Source organism: Rhinatrema bivittatum, chromosome 6 (assembly GCF_901001135.1).
Source record: "Rhinatrema bivittatum chromosome 6, aRhiBiv1.1, whole genome shotgun sequence".
NCBI classification, from domain to species: Eukaryota; Metazoa; Chordata; class Amphibia; order Gymnophiona; family Rhinatrematidae; genus Rhinatrema; species Rhinatrema bivittatum.
In genome coordinates, this window is record NC_042620.1 from 58,889,577 (window position 1) to 58,911,801 (window position 22,225).

The following is a 22,225-nucleotide window of genomic DNA, read 5'->3' on the forward strand; positions in this document are numbered from 1 at the left end:
AGTTGAGTCTATGTCCATACGTGCACCGGTTCCCTAAATAAAAATTTAAACCCCTCACCCTCCTTAATCCCCCCCCCCCAAGACTTACCAAAATTCCCTGGTGGTCCAGCGGGGAGTCAGGAAGCCATTCCTCTATTCCTTTGCGAGGAGCACGTGACGTCCGCGTCACGTCGGAGTGACGCGGCCGTCACGTGGTCCACCGCGGTTCCGCTCCCGGACCCCTCGTTGGACACAAACGGAACTTTTTGGCCAGCTTGGGGGGGCCTCCTGACCTCCCCAAGCTGGCCAAAAGTTCCGTTTGTGTCCAACGAGGGGTCCGGGAGCGGAACCGGGTGGACCACATGACGGCCGCGTCATCGACGTGACGCGGCCATCACGTGGTCCACAGAGGCAGCTGCAGGAAGCCAGTATATATGAGCTGACCCCCCCAAGCTGGCCAAAAGTCCCTGGGGGTCCAGCGGGGGTCCGGGAGCAATCTCCTATGCTCCTGACCTCGGGGGACAAAAAACAAAATGGCGCCGGCGCTACCTTTGACCTGTCATATGACAAGGCAAAGGTAGCGCCTGCGCCATTTCTACAAGCACCAGAGGTCCGAGAGTAAAAGATCACACCGGGACCCTTCCTCTGGACCCCAGGTAATTTAAGGCATTTTGGGGGGGTTCAGGAGGGTGGGGGATTTATTTTAAAGTGTCGGGGTGGGTTTTAGGGTTGTTTTAGTGTGCCGGTTTTCCCGCCCTCCCCCCCACTGGACCCCAGGTAATTTAAGGCATTTTGGGGGGGTTCGGGAGGGTGGGGGATTTATTTTAAAGGGTCGGGTGGGTTTTAGGGATGTTTTAGTGTGCCGGTTTTCGATTTTCACGATATTTAAAAAACCCAAATGGCGACGATCCGATTCCCTCCCCCTCCCAGCCGAAATTGATCGTTAAGACGATTGATCACACGATTCACATCTCTATATGTTATATATTTGTCTATAAATCTTTAAGGTTAATTCTCACTTTTTCCACATTACTGTTAAATCCTAACATCAATGGCCTGCAATTTAAGGACAGCCCTTGAATTGTAGGGCAAGGCTAGTTCCCTTAGTCGAACTAGCCTTGCAATTCAAAATGGTCCCAGAAGGCCATTTACGCCACCAGACCAGGGAATGTCATCACTGGCAGTACTCAGGAATACTTAATTAGTGACTTTACTGATCCTGGAAAGCTCCATTTTCAGGTAGGAAACGGGTTGTCAAAGTGAGAAAAAACCCAGGCACCTGGTATTAGATTCACTATAGGTCACCTAACAAAACTGTGGCCATTATATCCAGTTTAAAGATTGTTGAGCATCTATGTGTTTCTGCTTGCTATCGGTGATGAGCAGCAGAGAGGGGGGTGGTATATTAACTGTTCCAGTTACTGAATCTTATTTATGGTGAATTCTTCTTCAATGCAGCACAAATATAATTGCAATTGTGCTCTTGGATGCTTTTATGGCTTCATAAGGAAAGTTTGCATTTAATAAATGTTATTAAGTGAATATTCAAAGCAATTTAGATGGATAATTCACAAGTTATCCATCTAAATGGCAAGATCCGGAATATCAAACCACTTACCCAGCTAGATTTTAGATGGATAAATCATTATCCAGCCAAAATCTAGCCAAATAAGAGGTGATCCAGGGGTGTTTCAGGAAGGAATTAAGTTATCCAGCTAATTTAGCCAATTTTTAACAATAGATTGCTAAGGATCTGATTCAGTAAACTTTTTTCCATTGACACAGAATAGGAGAAAAAACAGTGAATCAAAGACAGTTTAATTCTATTTTCAATGAAGTAAAATGTACCTGAGTATTTGAAAGTTTACCCCAATTATGGATTGCATTCCCTTTTGTGCCCAATCTGTAAATTGAAATCATTTTGAAAAAGATACATTGAGAACCCACTATTACAAAATATGGTAACATACATATAATCATCTTATTTTATATAGGAGAACTGCAGGTTATAAATAATTCCTGAAAATTATTTTTCAGAGATAAAAGGTCAGCATTGCCTTCACTTGCAATGCTGTATATTTATCATTAGACAGGTGAAGAAAGTATATGGAATTGTTGCGGTTTGCTGAAATGATCTTTTACTGAGCCTTTCTATCCCAGGATCTGTGGCTACCTGCTCCCATTTGTATCTCATACTGCTGCGCATTGAGATTGCCTGGGTCATGGTGCACCAGATCTTGCCCTTGGTTGCCCTCGAGGTCTTCACCTCGCAGTTGCCGAACAGCATAGCATAAAAATCCAGGATCACGGTGATGATCATTTTGTTGTCCACTGGGCTGAACTTCAATGCCCTGAGACATACAAGCCCTGCTGCCTAGCTGCCTGAAGGGGGTGCCACTTCCACTTCTGGAGAGGTGTCTCCCTTTCCTCACTCTCACTTCCACTCCTCACTCCCACCCTCTCCTTCCCCTTTCCTGCACCTGCCCTACTGATTCCCCTCCCCTCTGCCCTCTCTGTCTATCCTTTGCCTGTCATCTACCTCCCACCAGATTTGCCTGCCTATACGTTTCCCCCTCCCACCTGTTCCTATCCCTTGCCCCCTCCCTTTCTCTTCTCCTTATCTTACTCTTCCTCCTTCCACTAGCACTCCTTCCCTCATCTTCCCTCCTCCTCTCTTGCCTCCTCCCACTCCTCTCCTCAAGCCTCTCCTCCCCCTGTTTCTCACTCTCCATCCTCCCCACTCCTCAGCACCAATGAGCCTTTCTACTTCTCCTCCACCACACCACTAAGTTTCACAACCACTCCTCACCACTCATCCTCCTCCACCTCACTACCATGCCTTCCCACTCCTCCTCCTCATCACCACCACCACACCTCATGATCAGTCCACAACTCTCCTCCTGTGGCTCACCATCAGGCCTCACCTCTTCTCTTCCTCCTCACCACCACACCTTACCACTCCTCCTCCTCACCACCACACCTTGACACTCTTCTTCTGCCGCACCCGAACTCAAAGACACACAAACAGGACAAACTAACAAAATCTTTCACACACACAGATCAAGACAATAGACCAAGGGAAAGGGAAACAGATAATATAAACAAGCTACAGAACCTGCACTCAGATATCGCTGTCTCCAACCATCTACCAACTACCACCAACTCACCTACTCTCCTCTCTTCAAACGCCTGACATACCCTCAAAGAGGCAGCTGCAGGAAGCTAGTATATATGAGCTAGAAAAATAATGAAACATGCACTAATTTACGCATGCTGCATAAAATGACATGCGGTGTGCTGATGCAACACAGTATGCGCTGATGCAACGTGCAATGTGACAATGCGACACGCCACAAGTAAATTGCCCATGCAATGCGTTAGACAAGAAATTTGCCTAACCACACCCATTTTTATTGCGGGTGCTATTTTTGCTTTATTTATAGCAATTTAATGAATTTAGGCCTAAGATAGCTGGAGAACTTTAGACCTGCTTCAGAGCAGGTCTAATGATATCTGACCTTGTGTTGCCAGATATCTAGCTCCTTAACTGGACATCTTTAAAAGCTATCCAGTTAAATAGTGCTCTCAAAGCAAAATTAAAAATGAAAAGGTTTAGGGGCCTGTGGCCCGATTCTCTCCACATTCCTCCGAAAAAAAAAGTTATATATGGACCTGTTGGGACATGCATCCTCCACCTCCCAGCTGTTGTGTTCGGAGGTTGAGACCCCCCTCCTCCCACCCCTTCCTCATTTTGTATTATAGCTTAATCCTGCATCCTCCCTTGACCCTCCAACCCATCCAAAGTTCCAATTGACAGGGCTGCACCCCTCATCCCCAAAGATCCCCCATCCCATCCTGCCAATAGCAAAAAAAAAAAAAACCTGTCAGAAGCATGGTTTAAACTTGCCTGCTCCTGGCATTCCCAATGATATTCAATTAAGTAGCTAGTTTTCCAGACACACAATGCCGGATAAGTAAAAAAACCTAATTGTTTAAATTTAAACATAGCTGGTTAGATTTTTAGTTATCTGGATACATTTAGGAAAGTATAATCAGCAAGACGTTTATTCTGCTGAATATCTGGGGCTGCACAGCTGGGACCGGCAGAGTCTTGGGTGAGAGCTGTGAAAACAAAGAAGAAAATATAAGTATTAAAGCCAAGAGTCACAGCTCTCACCCAAGACTCTGCAGGTCCCAGCTATGCAGCCCCAGGGACCAGCAATGAAGAAACCATGGACCAGCCATGCAGCAGCAGCAATTTTACATGGCCCCTTGCTTATGGACACTGAGACACAGTTCAGCAAGAAGGAGGAGGAGAAGCAACAGCTTCCTGAGCATAGCCAGATCCTGCAAGCCTATGGCTCAGCAACCCAATCAATGTGAGCCAAAATCTTTCCAGCTTCATGGAGGAACCCAGCCTGCAATGGCTCACAATAGAAGCAGCACAACCTCAGTCCAGGACACCATATGGCCAGCATGAGGCAGCACACACAGAGAAGGAGTAACCTATCAGTCCTCTCATGCCACTTTTAGATAGTTCAAAGCTCTACTCTGCCCATGACTAGCATAGCACCAGCTCTGGCACCAACTCCGACACCACCTCCCACACCAAGCGAGGCCTCAATGCATGAGCAATTGGACCAGCTGCAAAAGAGCCATGGTGTCCACCTGCACTACATATGGGCAGAACTAATGCGAATCAGTAGGGCTGTCAATGTGCAAATCCAGGCCATCAGTGACCAGACTGCAGCCCACACACAAGCACTCACCATAGTGGAAATGTCTCTAAATAACCTCACCAGTGTCCTTACTCAGATTCTACAAGGAATGCTGGAGCCTCCACCAGTGCCTTCCCCAGCATCCAAAGACTCTACATCACATAGTAGTCCCTGGTCCGATAGAGAAACCAGGGGTAGAACCCCCAAAGATTTGCCATCTTCAAGGGTCATGAGCTTTCACAACTGATGCACTGTAATGCCTAGAAACAAGACTTCTTCAATAAGCCTGGTTGAGCCTCTTGACAGCATTCCTGTGCTGGCTAGATGGAAGAAGACTGCTGGGCCCATCCTCACTACAGAGTTCCTGTGCCATCTTGCTGAAGGGGATGGTCTACTATCTGCCACTGTTGTCCTGCAGCCTCATTCAAAAGCCTTCCTTGATGCTCTGCCTGTACCTCAGCTTCCTTTATGTGTTTTCCAGTCACAGTCCAGCTGCTGCCTCTTTGCATCAGGTCTCATCGCCTGCTCCTGATACTTGTGTCTGTCTCATCTCATTTCATCTCATTCCATCCTGCTGCTTCCTCCATGTTGTGTCTCATCTCATCTCATTCTGCTGCAGCCTCTTTGTTGCTGTGTCTTCTCTTGGGGCTCCTGCCTCCATGCTGTAGTCTCTTCACCTGGGGCTCCTACTTCCATGCTGCTGTGTCTTCTCCTAGTACTCCTGCTTCCATGCTGTGGTGTTTTGGCCTGGTCCTCGGCCTCCATACTGTGCTCTCCAGTCCTGGTCCTCAGTCTCCATGCTGCATTCTCCATTTCTGATCCTGCTACCTGCTACTTGAACTCTGATGCATTGGACCTTAGGCTGTCCCCCCCCCCCCCCCTTTGTGTACTCTCTTTCAACATGGACTGTCTGGACCTTCACTTAAATTCTGCTGCCTTGGCCCATAGACTCACCTATTTGAGTGCACTCTTTGAACATGCACTATTTGGGGCCTTCACTTGAACTCTTCTGCCTTGGCCTTTATACTGTCCCCCTTTAAGTTTCCTCTTTCAACATGGACTGTCTAGGGCCTTTTGGTTTATATCACATAGTTGTCCTGCTATCAGCTTTAACAGTAGAGCTGTACTGTAGCTATTGGGGTGCCACTTCCGCTTCCTATGTTCTTTGATGTAATCAAAATTATCCAAAAGGATAAGATGCAAATATTATATATGTAATATTGCTATTTGTAACAATGCATGCAGAAATCTACACTCAATGTGCTATTTACTTAAGTTAAAATGTCATGTACAATTACATATCTTGTCCTTGCAGTATGTAATTATAAAAGATGTTGACTTACTTTCAATTTATTGACATTTGTTGTGTAATAAAGTTGTCACATGTTTGAAAGAGCACTTTCTGGTTGTCAGTTTTTCTTTTGTGCTTTTTCTCTTAAGAGTTCACTAGGTAAAAGGCTTGGGATCCACATGACCTTACATGCTAAATTGCCATTGGCCATTCCAAGAGGGCACTTTTCTGGCAGGCAAGATCATATGGCCTATGGCATACAACCAAAAACTGATTGTATGCTTCCAAGGAAGAAGATAGAGGTCAACAGGAGGTTTCCTACTGTGGAGCTTCAGTATTGGCTCCAGTTTCCGTCTCAAGAGAGCATACTCTTAGCTAACTGTTGGAGGTGTTCATCTCCATATGCAGTCTGGTGGAATAGGAGTAGATATATTTAGCTAGAGCTGGAGTAGCTATGTCTTTACTCTGTTGGGGACCAAAACATTGTCTAGCTATGCGATGGAAATAGTGTACCTATTACAAACTATTGGCCTATAACGTTGTGAAGATAGATCACCTCTGATCAAGAATGGCCCTTCTCTCTGGATCTGGCACCGAATGCTATCATGACATAAGTCTTCAGTCAGAGAGCTACTTGAAAATGATATAAGTCCCTAGGTGTTTTTTTTATCTTTAGGGACAGAAATGTGTAGCTGCAGGTATCATGGACAAAGAGTAAATACTATAAATGTAAAGCCTGTGACATGTGGTGTTAAGGGAAAGTAAAACTAATCACCCCACAAGACTTTACATTGGGATCCTTACTTGGGTCCTCACTTCACCAAAAAGGCAATCTAGATAAAACCCTTTTCAACAAAAAGGGGCCTATACAATAAAATTTGCGGAAAGAGGACACTGACTTTTCAGCACCCGCTTTCTTAGCACACACATGGTGCCCGCAAGGGGGGCGCCATGCAATAAACAAATTAGGGGTCGTACTAGCAAGAAAGCGCTAGGTTCGCTAGCGCGCCCTTAGCGCCTCCTTGCTAATGCGACCCCACGGTTACCGGCAGTCTGCTGGTTATGAACACCGATGCCGATAAACTCGGTGTCTGTTTTCATAACTGCAGTCAGCTGGCTATGAAAAATGACACTGAGCATATTGGCATCGGTCTTCAAAGTGGCCGGCAGGTTTTTTTCTTTTTTTTTAAGTTTAAAAAAAGTACAGAAATGCAGTTTTTTCTGCTTTTCCGTACTTTTTTTTTTCAGTGCGCTCAGCTATTAATGCCTGCTCCAGGCAGGCGTTAATATCTGAGCAATAAATGTGCATCTGAGATACAAATTTATTTTTTTTGCATTTGGAGTGAATGAGTAATAGCCTCATTCACATGCATTTGCATGTAATGAGCACTAACTCATTCACTCCTCGTTGGTCGTGCGTTAAATAGGCGCTAATCCCCCTATTGCATTAGGGGTGGATTAGTGCCTATTTAACCTGCATCCGACAGCGGGTTAAACAGTGCACTCGGCTGAGCGCACTGTATTGCGTCGGCCCAAAAGTTTGCAATTTTCTGGCTGCTCTAACACCATGTAAGGCAGCTGTGTGACAACTGAGGAGGAGTGGAGGAGTTGTGACCAACCCCAAAGCCCAAGAGCAGACAGCTCAGAGGCCTGCCTGCTGTTGCTTGAGAGAAAGCAGACCTCTACAGACCGGCTGCTTCCCCTGTATTGGCCTGGCATGTGGATCTATATAATACCTGTTCACTAAATATCAGCCTTAGATAACAGGTATCCACATGCCAGGTCATTACAATGGAGGCAGCTGGTCTCTAGAGGTCTGCTTCCTCTCAAGCAACAGCAGGCCTCTGAGCTATCTGCTCTTGGGCTGTGGGATTGATCTAACCTATACAACTCCTATACATCACTCCTCCTCAGTTGTCACACAGCTGCTGACATGGTGTTAGAGCAGCCAGCAAGTAGACAGAGGTGCATAATGCATAGGTTGTGTACAGGACAAGTCATGATGGGAGAATCATCACACCTAACCAGGTCCCCAAAAAAACTGCAGAAATGTGCCACCACATTATGTATGCACGCTAAACACATCAAGCTACATATGGAAACATCTTTGTTGACGTCAGCTGGCAGAGAAAGGTGCAAAAGATGTAGCCTGTTGTGGTAGCCTCTATGGGAAGTGTCCAGGATCTGTTCTACAGAGAAGAGGGTAACTAGGACACAGTCTGGAAAATCAGAACCTCTAATAGGAGTGATAGCAGGCCTCAAGCAATCCCCTCCCCCAAAAATAGCTAACCCTCTCTAGCAGCTAAAGCTCTTAGAACTGTGCATATGTCCAAATAACGGAACAATTAGGCTCACTCTAGGTACTAGTTGGAAGATCATCAGAGTTCCGGGGGGTGGAACGGGTTCACTACAGGCAGATATCTACTCATCCACAAATGTGACACACTATATCTGATGGGTGACACTGTCAAGTTTTACATCCTCAAACTCCCCCCCCCCCCTCTGAACACAAGGAATAAAGAGTGTGAGCTGTAGGTGGAATGGTCTTTGAAGAAACTTGAACTCATTTTCTCACCCAATGATACAATTGTATCTCTGAAGCCTCATTCTAAACGTGGAAGCACAGGATCACTTTTGTTGAAAAACAATCTGTGCAATAAGGATGCACACACACTGCCTGCACTGGGGTATGCATAGGTATGGTAATGGAGCGAACAATGAGGCAAACAGCTACCCCAGACTCAGATGTAGACCAAGGCTAACACAGCATGTCCCTCACCCAGGCACACATAGTCACACATATGGACAGACTACTTCCATCAGTTTGTGCACCTACCCATGGGCAATGAGTATGGTCCTGGCATTTCCATAATCTAACATCAGTACTGTCTCCTGGTCCTTGCATGATAATAAGCATGGCAGAGTGCAAAGTCCACACAGAAGAGTAATACACTTGCCAGCTTGACAGACATCTGTGATAAGCATTTTCTCAGAGGTACTGAAGGAGGCCAACTAAGAAAGTGCATAAGCCATCATGGCAACCACATGACACTTCTGGGAGCTGTTGCCTCAGATATTCAGCACAGTGACAGGTTTGCCAATGAGGCAGGTTGTAGGCCCCTGAGGTCATCAGCTGACAACAGCTTCTCTAACTTTTATGCTGTACACAGTGCTGATAAGTGAGCATCTATCAGCACACCTGCCCTGCTCAACACTAACTGTAAAAGTGACAAACAACACATGAGGCACAGCCTAGAAGACAGCAACTCTTCCTGCTTGGCTACAAGTCCTGCCAGCCATGTGGATCAGCAAAGGCCTGCAACCATAAAACCCCTGAATATTGGTGACTGAACTTGGAAAGAGACAATTCTGCAAGCTGTTCACCACAGGATCCTCAGACTATGTGCTTTAAGGGTGGCCACAGATTTCATAAGGACAGTAACTTATACTAGTTATCTCAACCAGCAAATTAATCAGAATATTTTCAAGGTACATACAAAAATACAGCAGCTTCACATGACTAGCTTTGAGCTCGAGCAGCCAAAAGCCTTGCAGCACCGTGACATCTCCATATCTGACAAAGGCTACTTGTGATGGATCAGGTGAGCCAAATAGCTTATTACACAGATTTGCACTGGGTTCAATGATATGAACCTTTTTTTTTTTTTTTTTTTTTACCAAATATGTGGGTGCTCTTAGAGTCATTACAAACTATGATGTTGATATTTCTGAGGTGACTTGCAAATACAAGTGAAGGCATGACACCAGTTGATTCTCAATCTTGCCTTCACACATTCTGACCACCATCCTTGTGTCACCTCCCCAAGAAGCTTATCTCACCAACATGATACCCCAATGGCCAAGGACCTCACTATCTGGACATGATAGTTGACAATTAGCCAAGTTAGGTGTAGCACAAAGCATCTGTGAATGGGTTCATGCAAACACAAAGAGGTATGCTAGCTTGTAAGGACCTGTAAACAATGTGGGAATGCAACAATGTTATACAAGTGCTTTACCAAAGGCTGTAAGTGAAGGCCTGCTAGGTGAGCATTCTAATGTCAGCAGTGCCTCTGAAACAGCTGAGGTAGTGCTGTTAGCAGTGTCTTTGTACAGCCAATTACAAGTGAATAACTCAACATGCAGAAGTTTGTCAGCTATGAGATGAGGCTGTAAAATGGGAACTCTGTGATTGATTCCTAAAATTGTCTACTTTTAGCTTTTCGCTGTGCCTTTAAGCTTCTAAGCCACTTGTGATTTATAGGATTTCTAGAGCTGTTGCTCTGTATGTTCAAGTCCCAGCTGGAGTCCTGCAGCAAAGACAGAATGGGGACATCAATGGCGCCACAGTCACTTTGACAACTTTCTGTCAAAGGACAGTAAACGCTATTCTATAGCTTAGGCACAGCCTTAGACACCTATTTCCATTCCCTAAGTTTATACCACCTTTTTGTGGAACACTATATGACCAGTATAGCATTAGTTGAATCTAGGTCACATCTTCCAGACTAATAAAACTGTGTTTAGGGATTCCACCAAATGTGTGGCAGCCGCTCACAACCAAGCTTGAAACCACTAGGCTACTCCACAATTTGAATCTTTTATATTTATTGGGGGCAATATTCAAACTGTCCACACTGATATAAAGTCTATGTGTACTTTTTATCCATGGTCTTTGCACAAATTATCAAAAGGAAAGTGCAGAAGAACTTTCAATTTGAAAACTGTCAAAGGTACAAAATATGTATGGCCACTTGCATTTGCTTTTTGTTCAAGTAGAATTTTTTTTAGAATTGTATAAGTACATGTGTAGCTTTTAAAATGCCATCTATGCACATATTTTTTTCTCCCCTGACCTAAATATATCTCTGGGAACACATCCTTTCAAAGCAAGTAAAAATATGTGTGATGTGGAAAAAAATGCAGGCTTTTAGCTGCATTAAGGGTGGTTAATTTCACGTGAAATTGCTTGGAAAATTACCCTTTTCGTATATGAAATAATGTAAAAAAGAGCGTTATGTGACTGGAGACTCATTGTGGCATATGTTGTAGTACATTCACATATGCAATATGCCAGGCTGAGTCAGACCAAAAGTACATCAAGTCAAGTATTCTGCCTCCGAAAATAACTAACCTGGCTCACAAGTTACCAAGCACATCCCAGGGACTAAATCCATTTCTTGTTGTTCATTCCCAGGGACAAGCAATGGCATTCCAAATCTGGCTAATAATGCCTTATGGACTTTTCCTCCAGGAATTTATCCAAACCTCTTCTAAACCCAGCTATGTTAGCTACCTTGACCACATCCTCTGGCAACAAATTCCTCAGCTTGATTGTACACTTAGTAAAAAAACATGTTCTCCAATTTGTTTTAATTCATAACCTGTTAGGTTTATGGAGTGTAACCCAGTCTTAGTACTATTTGTAAGGGAAAATAGCCATCCCCTCTTTATCTGTTCCACCTCTCATGTTTTTATAAACCTCTATCATATCTCAGTCATCTATTCTACAACTTAAAGATCCCTAATCTGTTTATCCTTTCTTCATAAGGGAGACATTCCACCCCTTTATCATTTTCATTGCCCTTCTCAATACCTTTTCTAGTTCTGATTTATCTTTTTTGTGATGGGCAACCAGAACTGCACACAATACTCAAGATGTAGTCACTCCATGGATCAATACATATGTATCTATCTACTCTCTGTGATGCATTCATTGAGGATAACAATAGTTACATTCATTATTAAGAGATTCTCTGTTTTCCATTCCTTTCTGAATCATTCCTATTTGCTTTTTTGACCTCTGCCTCACACTGAATGAGGACTTCAGTTTAAAATGCCAGCCATATGGCCATTGTAGATAAATTACAGATAAGTATAGTATAGTAGATATGCTTTCTTTTAAATGACTTAAGAGCTCTTTCTGGTCCTTTAATATTTTACTACCTCAGTAGGGAAATAAAAAAAATGTATAGTACAATGAAAGTCAAAAGTATTACAATATTTGGAAATGAGTGAGCAAACTATGAGGTTGGATTTCTGGAATTCCTAGGTTTTATCTGAACAGAGTTATTCAGGACAGGCTGATCTTGTTTGCAATCAGCTGAAGAATATAGGTACTAGTAATCTGTATTTTGAATGCACCACTTCTGCTAATGGACTGTTACGTTTTTCAGGCTTTAACAGGTCATAATTAATGAAGGGCTAATCAATATCAATCATCAAGGGTATAGTACAAGTACAATTGCACTTACCCATAATGGTTAACGCTGTAGCTTTTGTTAATTCTTCTTTCATTGACTCAATTATCTCTAAATTGCCACCATCCAGGTTACATCTATTTATGGTTCCATTTGCTGAACTGATCCAATAAAGTTTATTCTGAACATAGTCAATTGATAGACCTGTAATTAGAATATACAATGTAGACATATTTGTGGTCATTGAATTGTAATATTCATCTATTATACTACAGAATAATACATCCATAGCCATGGGATTTACTTTTCAAAATAGAGAAAAAAGAACAACCAGAGATAATAAAACATTATATGCTTTTTAAACTATTCATTTTAATAACACAATAGAATACAAATTTCACTTTTCATAAAATCAGAGATATGAATTGTAGTCAAAAGAAGGCTTACAATATACGTTTTGAATTTTTAGAACCTGCTAATATCATTTAAATCACTAACAAATAGTCTGGTAAGAAAAAGCAACTTAATATCATTTAAAATGCCATCAGGATCCGAATAGAAAGATCTGATTTGCAGAAATGATCATTTACAATATTTTAGAGTCATCCAATGTAATAAGTATGTCAGCTATAACCAGTGGTTCTCAAGCCAGTGTTCAGGGACTGCTTGGCTTCCCGCATAGCAATGGCAGAAGCACTGGGCCCAAATCGCAAAAGGACACTATCATGATCTGGGCTGAAGACAAACTTAAATTTAAGGTGCAAGTAAGATGCGAGGTTAAGGATTGGGGTTTGGAAAAAAATGAGGGCCCTAGAGATTTTAGAAAAAATAGGATCTGGTAGAAGCAGAGGGATGGGAGAAACTGGCACCGATACCCAGTCCATATATTCTTTTGATAAGTGAGATTGTGTGCACTTTAAGGAGGAGGTGGAAAGCTTGGCCTAGCAGAGCTAAGCTTTTGGAGCTTTGGTGAGTGAGAGGAGGATGCTGATTAGGGCGTATAGGCCTATTATACTTCAGCACTTAACCAGTTATATTCTTTTGAACATAGCAGGTTAAGTCTAAAGTTACTGGGGATCACTTTCCCAGTTAATTTAAGGTCTGCTCTCAAGCAAGTCTAGAGTTAGCCAAATAACTTATCCAGCTAACATCAAATATTGGAGTTAGCTGTATAAGTCATTTTGCTAATTGAACCCCACCCCAGAATGCCTCCACACACCCCTTTAATAAATCTTAGCCAGGTAAAGATTTATCTGTCTAAATTTTAGTTGGCTAAGGGGGTCATTTTTCAAAGTGATCACTAAAAAGGGGTGGCGCCAAGACTGGAACATGAGGAGTTGGGGCAGCACCGGGGTGGATGCTGCGAAGACAGCGTGGATGGCGAAAAGGTAAGGAGCCTATTCATTGCCTATTTTGCGCCCAATAGCACTATCGCAGACCCGCCCCCTGCTTCGTCCCCCCCGCCCCCCTGCACCGTGTGATTCATGACGCTGCGGTAGGTTAGAAAATCTAGACCTAAGTTAGGGAAATAATAAATATACAATACTAGACATTTGGCTAGATAACTTGAAAGTTATCCATCTAAACGGATTTGAATATTGACCTTATGGAGTTTGTGATATATATATATATATAATACATATACAGCACATACACTATTGCCAAAGTTTTTTTCTTGGAATTTAGACACTGTAATTGATGGCAATCTTTTTTAGAACATTATCTTACTAACAACTTTTGGCTGCATGAGTAAGTTTTAACATTTTTAACAACATATTTACTCCTTTTAAAATAATGTTTCTCTTTTTTATTTATAATTCCTTTTTTTTACATCAGTTTTTATATATTAATTTGAAACTATTTTGTTTATGTTATATATTTTTTATATATCCATGCAGGATTCTTTGAAGTTTAGAATGATAAGCCAGTCAATTTTCAAATGGAGGATGGATCCTAGAGTGTTCATCTTGAATTTTTTCACCTTAGATGTTCCTTGAGATCTTTGAGGTCAAACATGGGTTACAGATCACCTGATTTCCTTGGATTAAGGAGATAGTTGAAGTAGAAACCCATGCTTCTTTTTGGTATTGGGACTAGCTCCACTACATTTTGATGCTAGGATGGTTAAAAGCTCTTGTTGAAATAGTTGGAGCTGTTTTGTCTTCACAGAGTGATTCTTGAATAGATTGTTTAGAGGCAAGGATTTTTAATACCCAAGGGTCTTTTCTTACCAAAAATCATAATATACTGAAATGTTGAAGCCTTCCCTCAACTGGAAGGTTGTTCAAATTTAATTTGAGGACTTTTGTTGACATTAATGTCAAAAGCTGGGATCTGATTTTGGTTTAGTTTGCTGAAGTGGTTTGGATTATGCTCTCTCCCAACTTTTGGCTGAAGATTATGTTCACCAGGGCCACAGATGGAGCCTATCCTGCCTGCAGCAGAAGACTCAGAGAACAGATACCTGGGAAAGCCTAATGTGGAGCCCATCATGCCTGTAATGGAAGAAGATGGAAAGGGCCAGAATGAGAGTACAAGTGAGTCTGTGAGCCTTTGTGAGTGAGAGAGCGAAAGTGTTTGTGTATGAGTGAGTGAGTGTGGAAGTGTGTGTGTGTGTGTGTGTGAGAGAAAAGGAGCTGGTGTGAGGGAATTTGTATGTGAGATAGTGGGAGTGCATGTTTGTGTGTGAAAGAGGGAGCCTCTGTGAAGGGGTGTGTATGAGAGAGAGAGAAGGGGGGAGCCTGTGAGAGTGAATGAAGTTGTGTCTGTGTGGGATAGATGGTGTAAGAGTGAGAGCTGTGTGTGTGTGTGTGTGTGTGTTTGTGTGTGTATGTATGCATGAATGAGTGAGAGTGTGTGGATATGTAAGAGCCTGAGTGTGTTTGTGAGAGAGGAGAAAGAGAGAGAGAGGAGAAGGTTTGTGTGCAACACCCCTCACACACAAACAACCACCAACACTACCACCCTCATTAGCTTATCTTTGAAACCAGGTATGGTTCAATTGTTATCCTTGTTGGTTTTAATAATTGGTTATTTGATATATCTGTTATTTTTCAATATTTTTTGGAGTTTGGAATCTTTTTTTTTTCATTTTTATGAGTTTTAAACTATTGAACGTCATTCTATTGTCAGCTGTTTTGAAATATTCTTTTTAATAGTATGGTTCTAATATTATTAATGTTTTATATTTCTTGATTTTATTGAATGATATTTTATGAAGCATGGCAATGTTTCTGATTTTTCAATTGCTGCACACAGAGAGTCTAGTGTTGTGGTTTCCAAATCAGTTTTTGTAGGTACATTTAAAATTTTTACTTTATGGTTTCTTTATTCTGTATTTGGTGAGGGTCAATCTATGTTCTGTAAGCATGATAGAACTTTAGGATGTCTTTATAGGTGTCTATAATATATAGGCTTGTTCTGTTTTCTTAATAGGAGGTATTCTGGTAATTTAGGGCCTGGTGTAATATTTACAGCATTGCCTTTTCATAGGTAGATTTGTTACTATTTGAGTGCCGGTAGTTAGTGCTATTTTGATAGGGGGGGTGTTATTATATAGTAATTGTAATTCAGTTTACTCATGAATTGAGAGCCAAGCCTATACCCAACACGTTACAATAGGCTTAATACCATATGAGTTCCAAGAATCTTTTTAGCCTTTTAGCTGGATTTTCTGGTTGATATATAACATGTTTATTATATTTAAAAGCACTGCTGTAAGTAATATTCTTACCTCAGAAAATTGTACTTCAAATGTCCTTTTTTCATGTAAAATCTATTCTTATAAATGAATAATTTTTATTTATGAGGGGGTGGGCTAGAGATGGAAGTTGATGTTGGGGCAGTAGGTAGGGGGGGTTGGAGGGCTAAAGGTTTACCTAGGATGCCTAATACTCTTGCACTAGCCCTGCTGCTCTTCATATCTTTTGATTTCTAGTCACCCTGAAATTATCATGCTCTTTTTCTCGCATATTTCTTCTCACATACAAACACCCATGCTGTAACATACACTCCATTTCTTTCACTCTCACACACACACTATCCCATATACACACATGCTCTTACCCACTCATATATACACACATACACATTACACACATGCAAACTGACTCTCATACTCTCTCACACACATATTTATATAAGCTCATTTCTGGCAGGTGTAACTCCTGCAATAAAGGTAGGGGGGATTTAGATAGGGAAGGGGGTGTGTTAGATAGGGGAAGGGAGGGGAAGGTGGGGGAAGCAAAAGGAAAATTCCCTCCGACGCCACTCCGATTTCGGAGTGGCCTCAGAGGGAACAGGGAAAGCCATCGGGCCTCCCCTAGGGCTTGGTGCGTGCAAGGTGCACAAGTGTGCACCCCCTTGTTCGCGCTGACCCCGGATTTTATAACATGCGCACGGCAGTGCACCGGGTAGCGCACACAAATGTACCCCGCGTGCATAAGATTAAAAATATGCTCCACAGTGTATTCACAGTAGTGAAGATCTATTGAAGACATTTTGTAAGCACATCAGGGCTATCATTTGAAGCCATTTTTTTTCTACAATTGCACAAAAGAGATGAAGCTGAGAAAAAAACATTTTTTTAGAATTTTGACATAAAAAATTCATTCCCTTTTTACCTTTGGAGATGATATGCAAAAACACAAAAATGAAAATTATAAAGAACAGAGAAGAAATAATTAACAACACTATGAGAAAAACTTTCAATAAGCAACTTGGGAGAGAAAGGACACAATAGCATCCCTTTAAACAAAAGGAATAAAAAAGACTGAGGAGATCCACAAAGAGGAAGCTGCAAGGGAACTTCCATGTATGTTCTTCTCAATTTTCCATCTCAGCACCATCAAATGATATCACAAATTTGTGTGACTTAGTATGCCCTGCTTGTCCATGGAATAAACATTTAAGTGGATTCACCATCCTGTCAGATGAATCTATGACTAGAGAACTGGATCAGGGAAGAGTGCTCAATGTAATTTACTTGGATTTTAGTAAAGCTCTTCATATGGTCCCACACAAAAGACTCATCAACAAAATGAGAAGCTTGGGAGTCAGCTCCAAGGTGTTGGTGTGGATTAAAAACTGGTTGGCGGATAGAAGACAACGGGCAATAGTAAATGGAACCTACTCTGAATAGAGAATGGTGTTAAGTGGAGTGCCACAGGGATTGGTGTTGGGACCAGTTCTGTTCAACATCTTTGTGAGTGACATTGTGGAAGAGATAGAAGGTAAAGTTATTCTATTTATGGATGAAACTAAGACCTACAACAGAGTGGACATGCTGGAAGGAATACAGAGAATGAGACGGGATTTAAGGAAGCTGGAAGAGTGGTCGAAGATATGGAATCTGGGATTCAATGCCAAGAAATGCATAGACATGCATCTGGGGTGTGGTAATCCAAAAGAATGATATGCATTGGGGGGTGAAGGGCTGATGTGCATGGAGCTGGAGAGAGACCTTGGGGTGATAGTGTCTAACGACCTGAAGTCGACAAAGCAGTGTGACACGGCGATAGCCAAAGCCAAAGAATGCTGGGCTGCATAGAGGAATATCTAGTAAGAAAAGGGAAGTGATAATCCCCCTGTACAGGTCCTTGGTGAGGCCTCACCTGGAGTACCGTGTTCAGTTCTGGAGATCGTATCTCAAAGGAGACAGAGACAGGATGGAGGTGGTCCAGAGAAGGGCAACCAAAATGGTGGGTGGTCTCTATCGAATGACTTATGAGGAGAGGTTGAAGAACCTGAATAATTATACCCTGGAGCAGAGAAGGAGCAGGGGTGATATGATACAGACCTTCAGATAATTGAAAGGTTTTAATGATCCATGGTTGTCAACAAATCTTTTCCTTTGGAATCAATTTAGAAGAACTAGGGGTCACAATTTGAAACTCCTGGGAGGAAGACTTAGAACAAATGTCAGAAAATATTTCTTCACTGAGAGGGTGGTGGATGCCTGGAATGCCATTCTGGAGGATGTGGTGAAGACTAAAACTGTGAAGAATTTCAAAGGGGCATGGTATAAACACTATGGATTCCTAAAAGGCTAGAGAATGGGAATAAATGAAAAAGCTTAACCAGCATGGAGCGGAAGTTACTACCTTTAGGAGAAACATGGGGATAACCTTCACAGAGTGGCAGTTACTACCTTGGGAAGCTTGCTGGGCAGACTAGATGTACCATGTTGGTCTTTTTCTGCCATCATTACTATGTTACTATGTTACTATGTTAAGTGCACATTTACCATTGTCACAAGTATGCATGGAAATATACATGCAGTAAGTTTTACATGCTCAAGAGCAGATACTAACTGTAATTTATTAACTTATTTATTAGTTGTCTGCTTCCAGGCACTGGTTGATATTTATATACACAATAAAATTAAAATAAATACTAAAACAAAGATCAAATAAACTTCAGAACTAATTAAAATAGACCAGACATGTAAAAAGAAAAGCCTGTTGAAAGACAAAGGTCTTCAGTATGGATTTAAATATTTTAACACAGGTCATAAGATGCACTCTTTCAGGCAGAAATTTCCAAAATAATGGTGTGGCCATAGAGAAAGCCTTCTCTCTGGTCTCAGCCAGGCATGTCATATGAACTGATGGAATATCCAAGAGCTTTCTTGGGAGGTAAGCATTGCGTTTGTAGGATTATTAATGTAAAGCGTTGAATCCACTCAGGGGAAGGATTCAAGACTTAACAATCTATGTACCAACCTTGCTGTTTTGTATTTGATCTGCCATGATAATGAAAGCTTATATAGGTCAAAAAGAATGGTGTATTGTGGACTCTCATGCTTCATCCAGAAATCAGACAGATGGAGGCATTCACAGTAATGGGAGAGGTAGGAAGGCATATATTGAGAAAGTTACAGTAAGTAAAATAAAGGCTTGGGCCACTCATCAAACCTTAGAATTTTTAAAGTGAACTTATATGCATAATTCCAGTTAGAAAATTTTGGCCAAATTCTGTGTATACTTGTATCTGCAGACTTTAGCCCTCTGCAGACTTCTGAAAATTACCCTTCCCATTTGTATGTTAAAAAGGGACTTATCATGCTATGCAATACATTTTACTAAAGTTGCACCAAAACTTTCCCCTCAATATCAAGGCCTAATTACTAATGTAACACACACAAACAGCCTAAATTGATCCTGCATGCAAGTAAAAAAGATAACAAAAGGAATCTGCCAAACCAATTCAAATAGCCATCACCAACCCAAAAAAAATATTTTTTGTGTGAATATTTTTATTTATCTTTAAACCGCATCAGCAAGCCTGACAATGTGCTTTGTGAAAATCAAAGCCGTCCGGTCTTTTCAATCATTTGCGGTGAGATGGAACACGAAGAGCTTCTAAATTTTTCAACAAAATAACAAAATAATATTTGTAACAGTCTGTCAATGACAAGAAACTATCTGAGTCTTTCACAAGAAAGATATCTATGGGAGCAGACAGACTGTTAAAAACAATTATTTTGGTTTTTTTGTTGAAAAATTTAGAAGCACTTCGTGTTCCATTTCACCGCAAATGATTGAAAAGACCGGACGGCTTTGATTTTCACAAAGCACTTTGTCAGGCTTGCTGATGCAGTTTAAAGATAAATAAAAATATTCACACAAAAAATAATTTTTGGGATTGGTGATGGCTGTTTGAATTGGTTTTGCAGATTTTTTTTGTTATCTTTTGCTAATTACTAATGTCACAGTTAAAAGAGAAAAGTGTAATATTCATGCTAGCTGCCACAAAATCCCCAATACTAGCCAGCATGAAGGGAAAGGGATGATTAGCAGGGAAGATTTCCTTCCACCAATCTCCGATAAAGAATGTGACAACATCTCTTCCTTGCACCCTTGCAGCAACTTCAGGGGAGCGCCCCCCCCCCCCCTAATTATTACTTCCTAAGATACAATAAGATAGTCCCCTCTGGGACAACCACATCTCAATCCTTACCTATGGTACCAATGATGTATCCCCCTCTGGGTGCTATACAAGACCCTGCCACCTTCTACCCATTCCTCAAGATAGGACATTTACCTCAACCTACAATTTTTCTATTTCTTCCCCTTCCCAATCTGCCTTGGTTCTGTCCCACCCCATCTCCTCCCTTCTCCTTCCTTGGACCTCATGACGTACAGTGTCTCCCTGAATGGTTCTGGAAGCAAAAGGTGGCAGATTCTTGCCCTGCTACTATTGGAAGCAGGCAGATATTTGGCCACCACAAACAACATAGGAGGTGGGGGGGGGGGGGTTTTTTCAAATATTTTAGCTTTATAAGCTGATGAAATGTTGGAAATATCATGGGGGTGGAATGTTTTCAGGCCATTGTCCCATGAACTGCTGGAAGCAGCAGAAGCTGTCATATATTTGGACTCAAGTGTTACACGTGCCATCCGCAGCAGATCCACGACACGGCCACCTCACCTTTCCACAGGGACTCCTGCCTCTGGTTCCTCCTCGCTGGTAGCGGTGGGCCTCCAGCTCCAACCTCAGGCCTCCCCCGGTGCCTCCAGCTCTGCCACAGTCCCCAGCATTCCCGGTCCTGCTGCCACTGCTCGTCAGGCCTCTCCACATGGCCCGCAGAGAGATGCCACTACTCGCGCCGTGTTCCTACCTAGGCGTGCGCGTATCGCTGATCCTTAAGTAGGGTCTGCAGCGGGAACCTAGCCATGGCCCCGGATGATGATGTCAACCTATTCATAGTATTTAAGCTCAGGCTATTCTCCCTTGTGTTGTCTTTGCAACAGGTCTCCTCGCTGGTTGAGTACTCATTGCTACTTAGAGATTCATTTCATCCCTACGTTCATGTTCCTCATTGTTCCTGGTTCCCGTCTCTTTGTTCCTGCCCAGCTTATGCTTCAGATTGACTATACGGACTTTGACTTTGCTTCGCCTGACTAAGCTACAGCCTATCTCCAGACCAAGACCTAGACCTCTGCTTCACCTAACTATGTAACGTTACAGCCTATCTCCAGACCCAGTCCAGAGTAAGACTGTACCATATTTTGCCTGCTGTCTCTGGGCTGAACCAACTTCTCTGGCAACTATACATAGAGGCCCACCTAAGTCCTGCCGGCTCCGGCACCCAAAGGCTCAACCTATGGGAAATGAGGGCTGGTATAGGTGAAGCTCCAGTGGCCTCTGCCTATCAGCCCACTCCACCTGCATATGGGTTGCGTCAACCCTACCTTGGCCCAAGGGTCCATCTCCGACGCAACACCAAGGATCTCTAAGGAGTCAGGAATAGCACAGAAACCAGTATGGCTGATACATTGTGTTACACCAAGAAATATGCTGTCTTTGGCATAGACCTAGTATGTATGGGCAGAAAACCAGGCCTGTTCATATGGGTGCTGCTAGTCTAGATTGATAGAAAGTAAATTTCCTACCTTTGTGATGCTATAACTTTGTTCCCAATGTTATTCTTAATATATTTTTCTTTTTAAATGATATTTCTATGTTAAACTTAATTATATATAAGCACGTGCTTACAGACACATACTATATGCAATAGTGGATTATGCTTTTAAAACCATTCTTCCTTAGTTATATCAATGGCAAAATTATTTAAAAAATAGTGGTATAACAATTTTTTTCACTCATATATATACATAAATTTCACTCCTCCCATTAGCAAGTGGAACTAACTGAAATTAAAATTTTCTTCTAAATATATATACCCAAAAACTAATTGGGACAAAAAATAGACTAAATTGTGAAAAATTCCTCCAAACCAACTCAGCTACACCTTTACTATTACTCCTTGGGGGAATTCTGTGCTGCTGCGGAGTTAGAATTTGCACAGAATTCCCCTCCTGTACAGAATTTACATTTTTTGCACAGAATTTAGAGTAAGTCCTATTGGCCATGAGTGGAACCCATCCCATATGTGGCAGAAGGACAGGGAGGCCGGTGGGCTGCAAGTGGAGCCCATCCTGCTTGCAGCAGAAGAAGAAAGTGGATGGTGGACAATGTGTGGAGCCAATCCTGCTCACAAGGTCAGTGGGCCATGAATGGAGCCCATTCTGCTC

The 22,225-nt window shown here is 42.2% G+C and overlaps 1 protein-coding gene across 1 annotated transcript in view; it reads right to left on the bottom strand.

Annotated features, from left to right (window-relative positions):
• LRP1B (LDL receptor related protein 1B) overlaps window positions 1-22,225 on the bottom strand; it is a 3,516,099-nt gene that overhangs the window by 1,127,482 nt on the left and 2,366,392 nt on the right. The window contains 1 exon segment of the mRNA XM_029607894.1: window positions 12,243-12,392. Within this exon segment, the coding sequence (XP_029463754.1) occupies window positions 12,243-12,392 (150 nt within the window).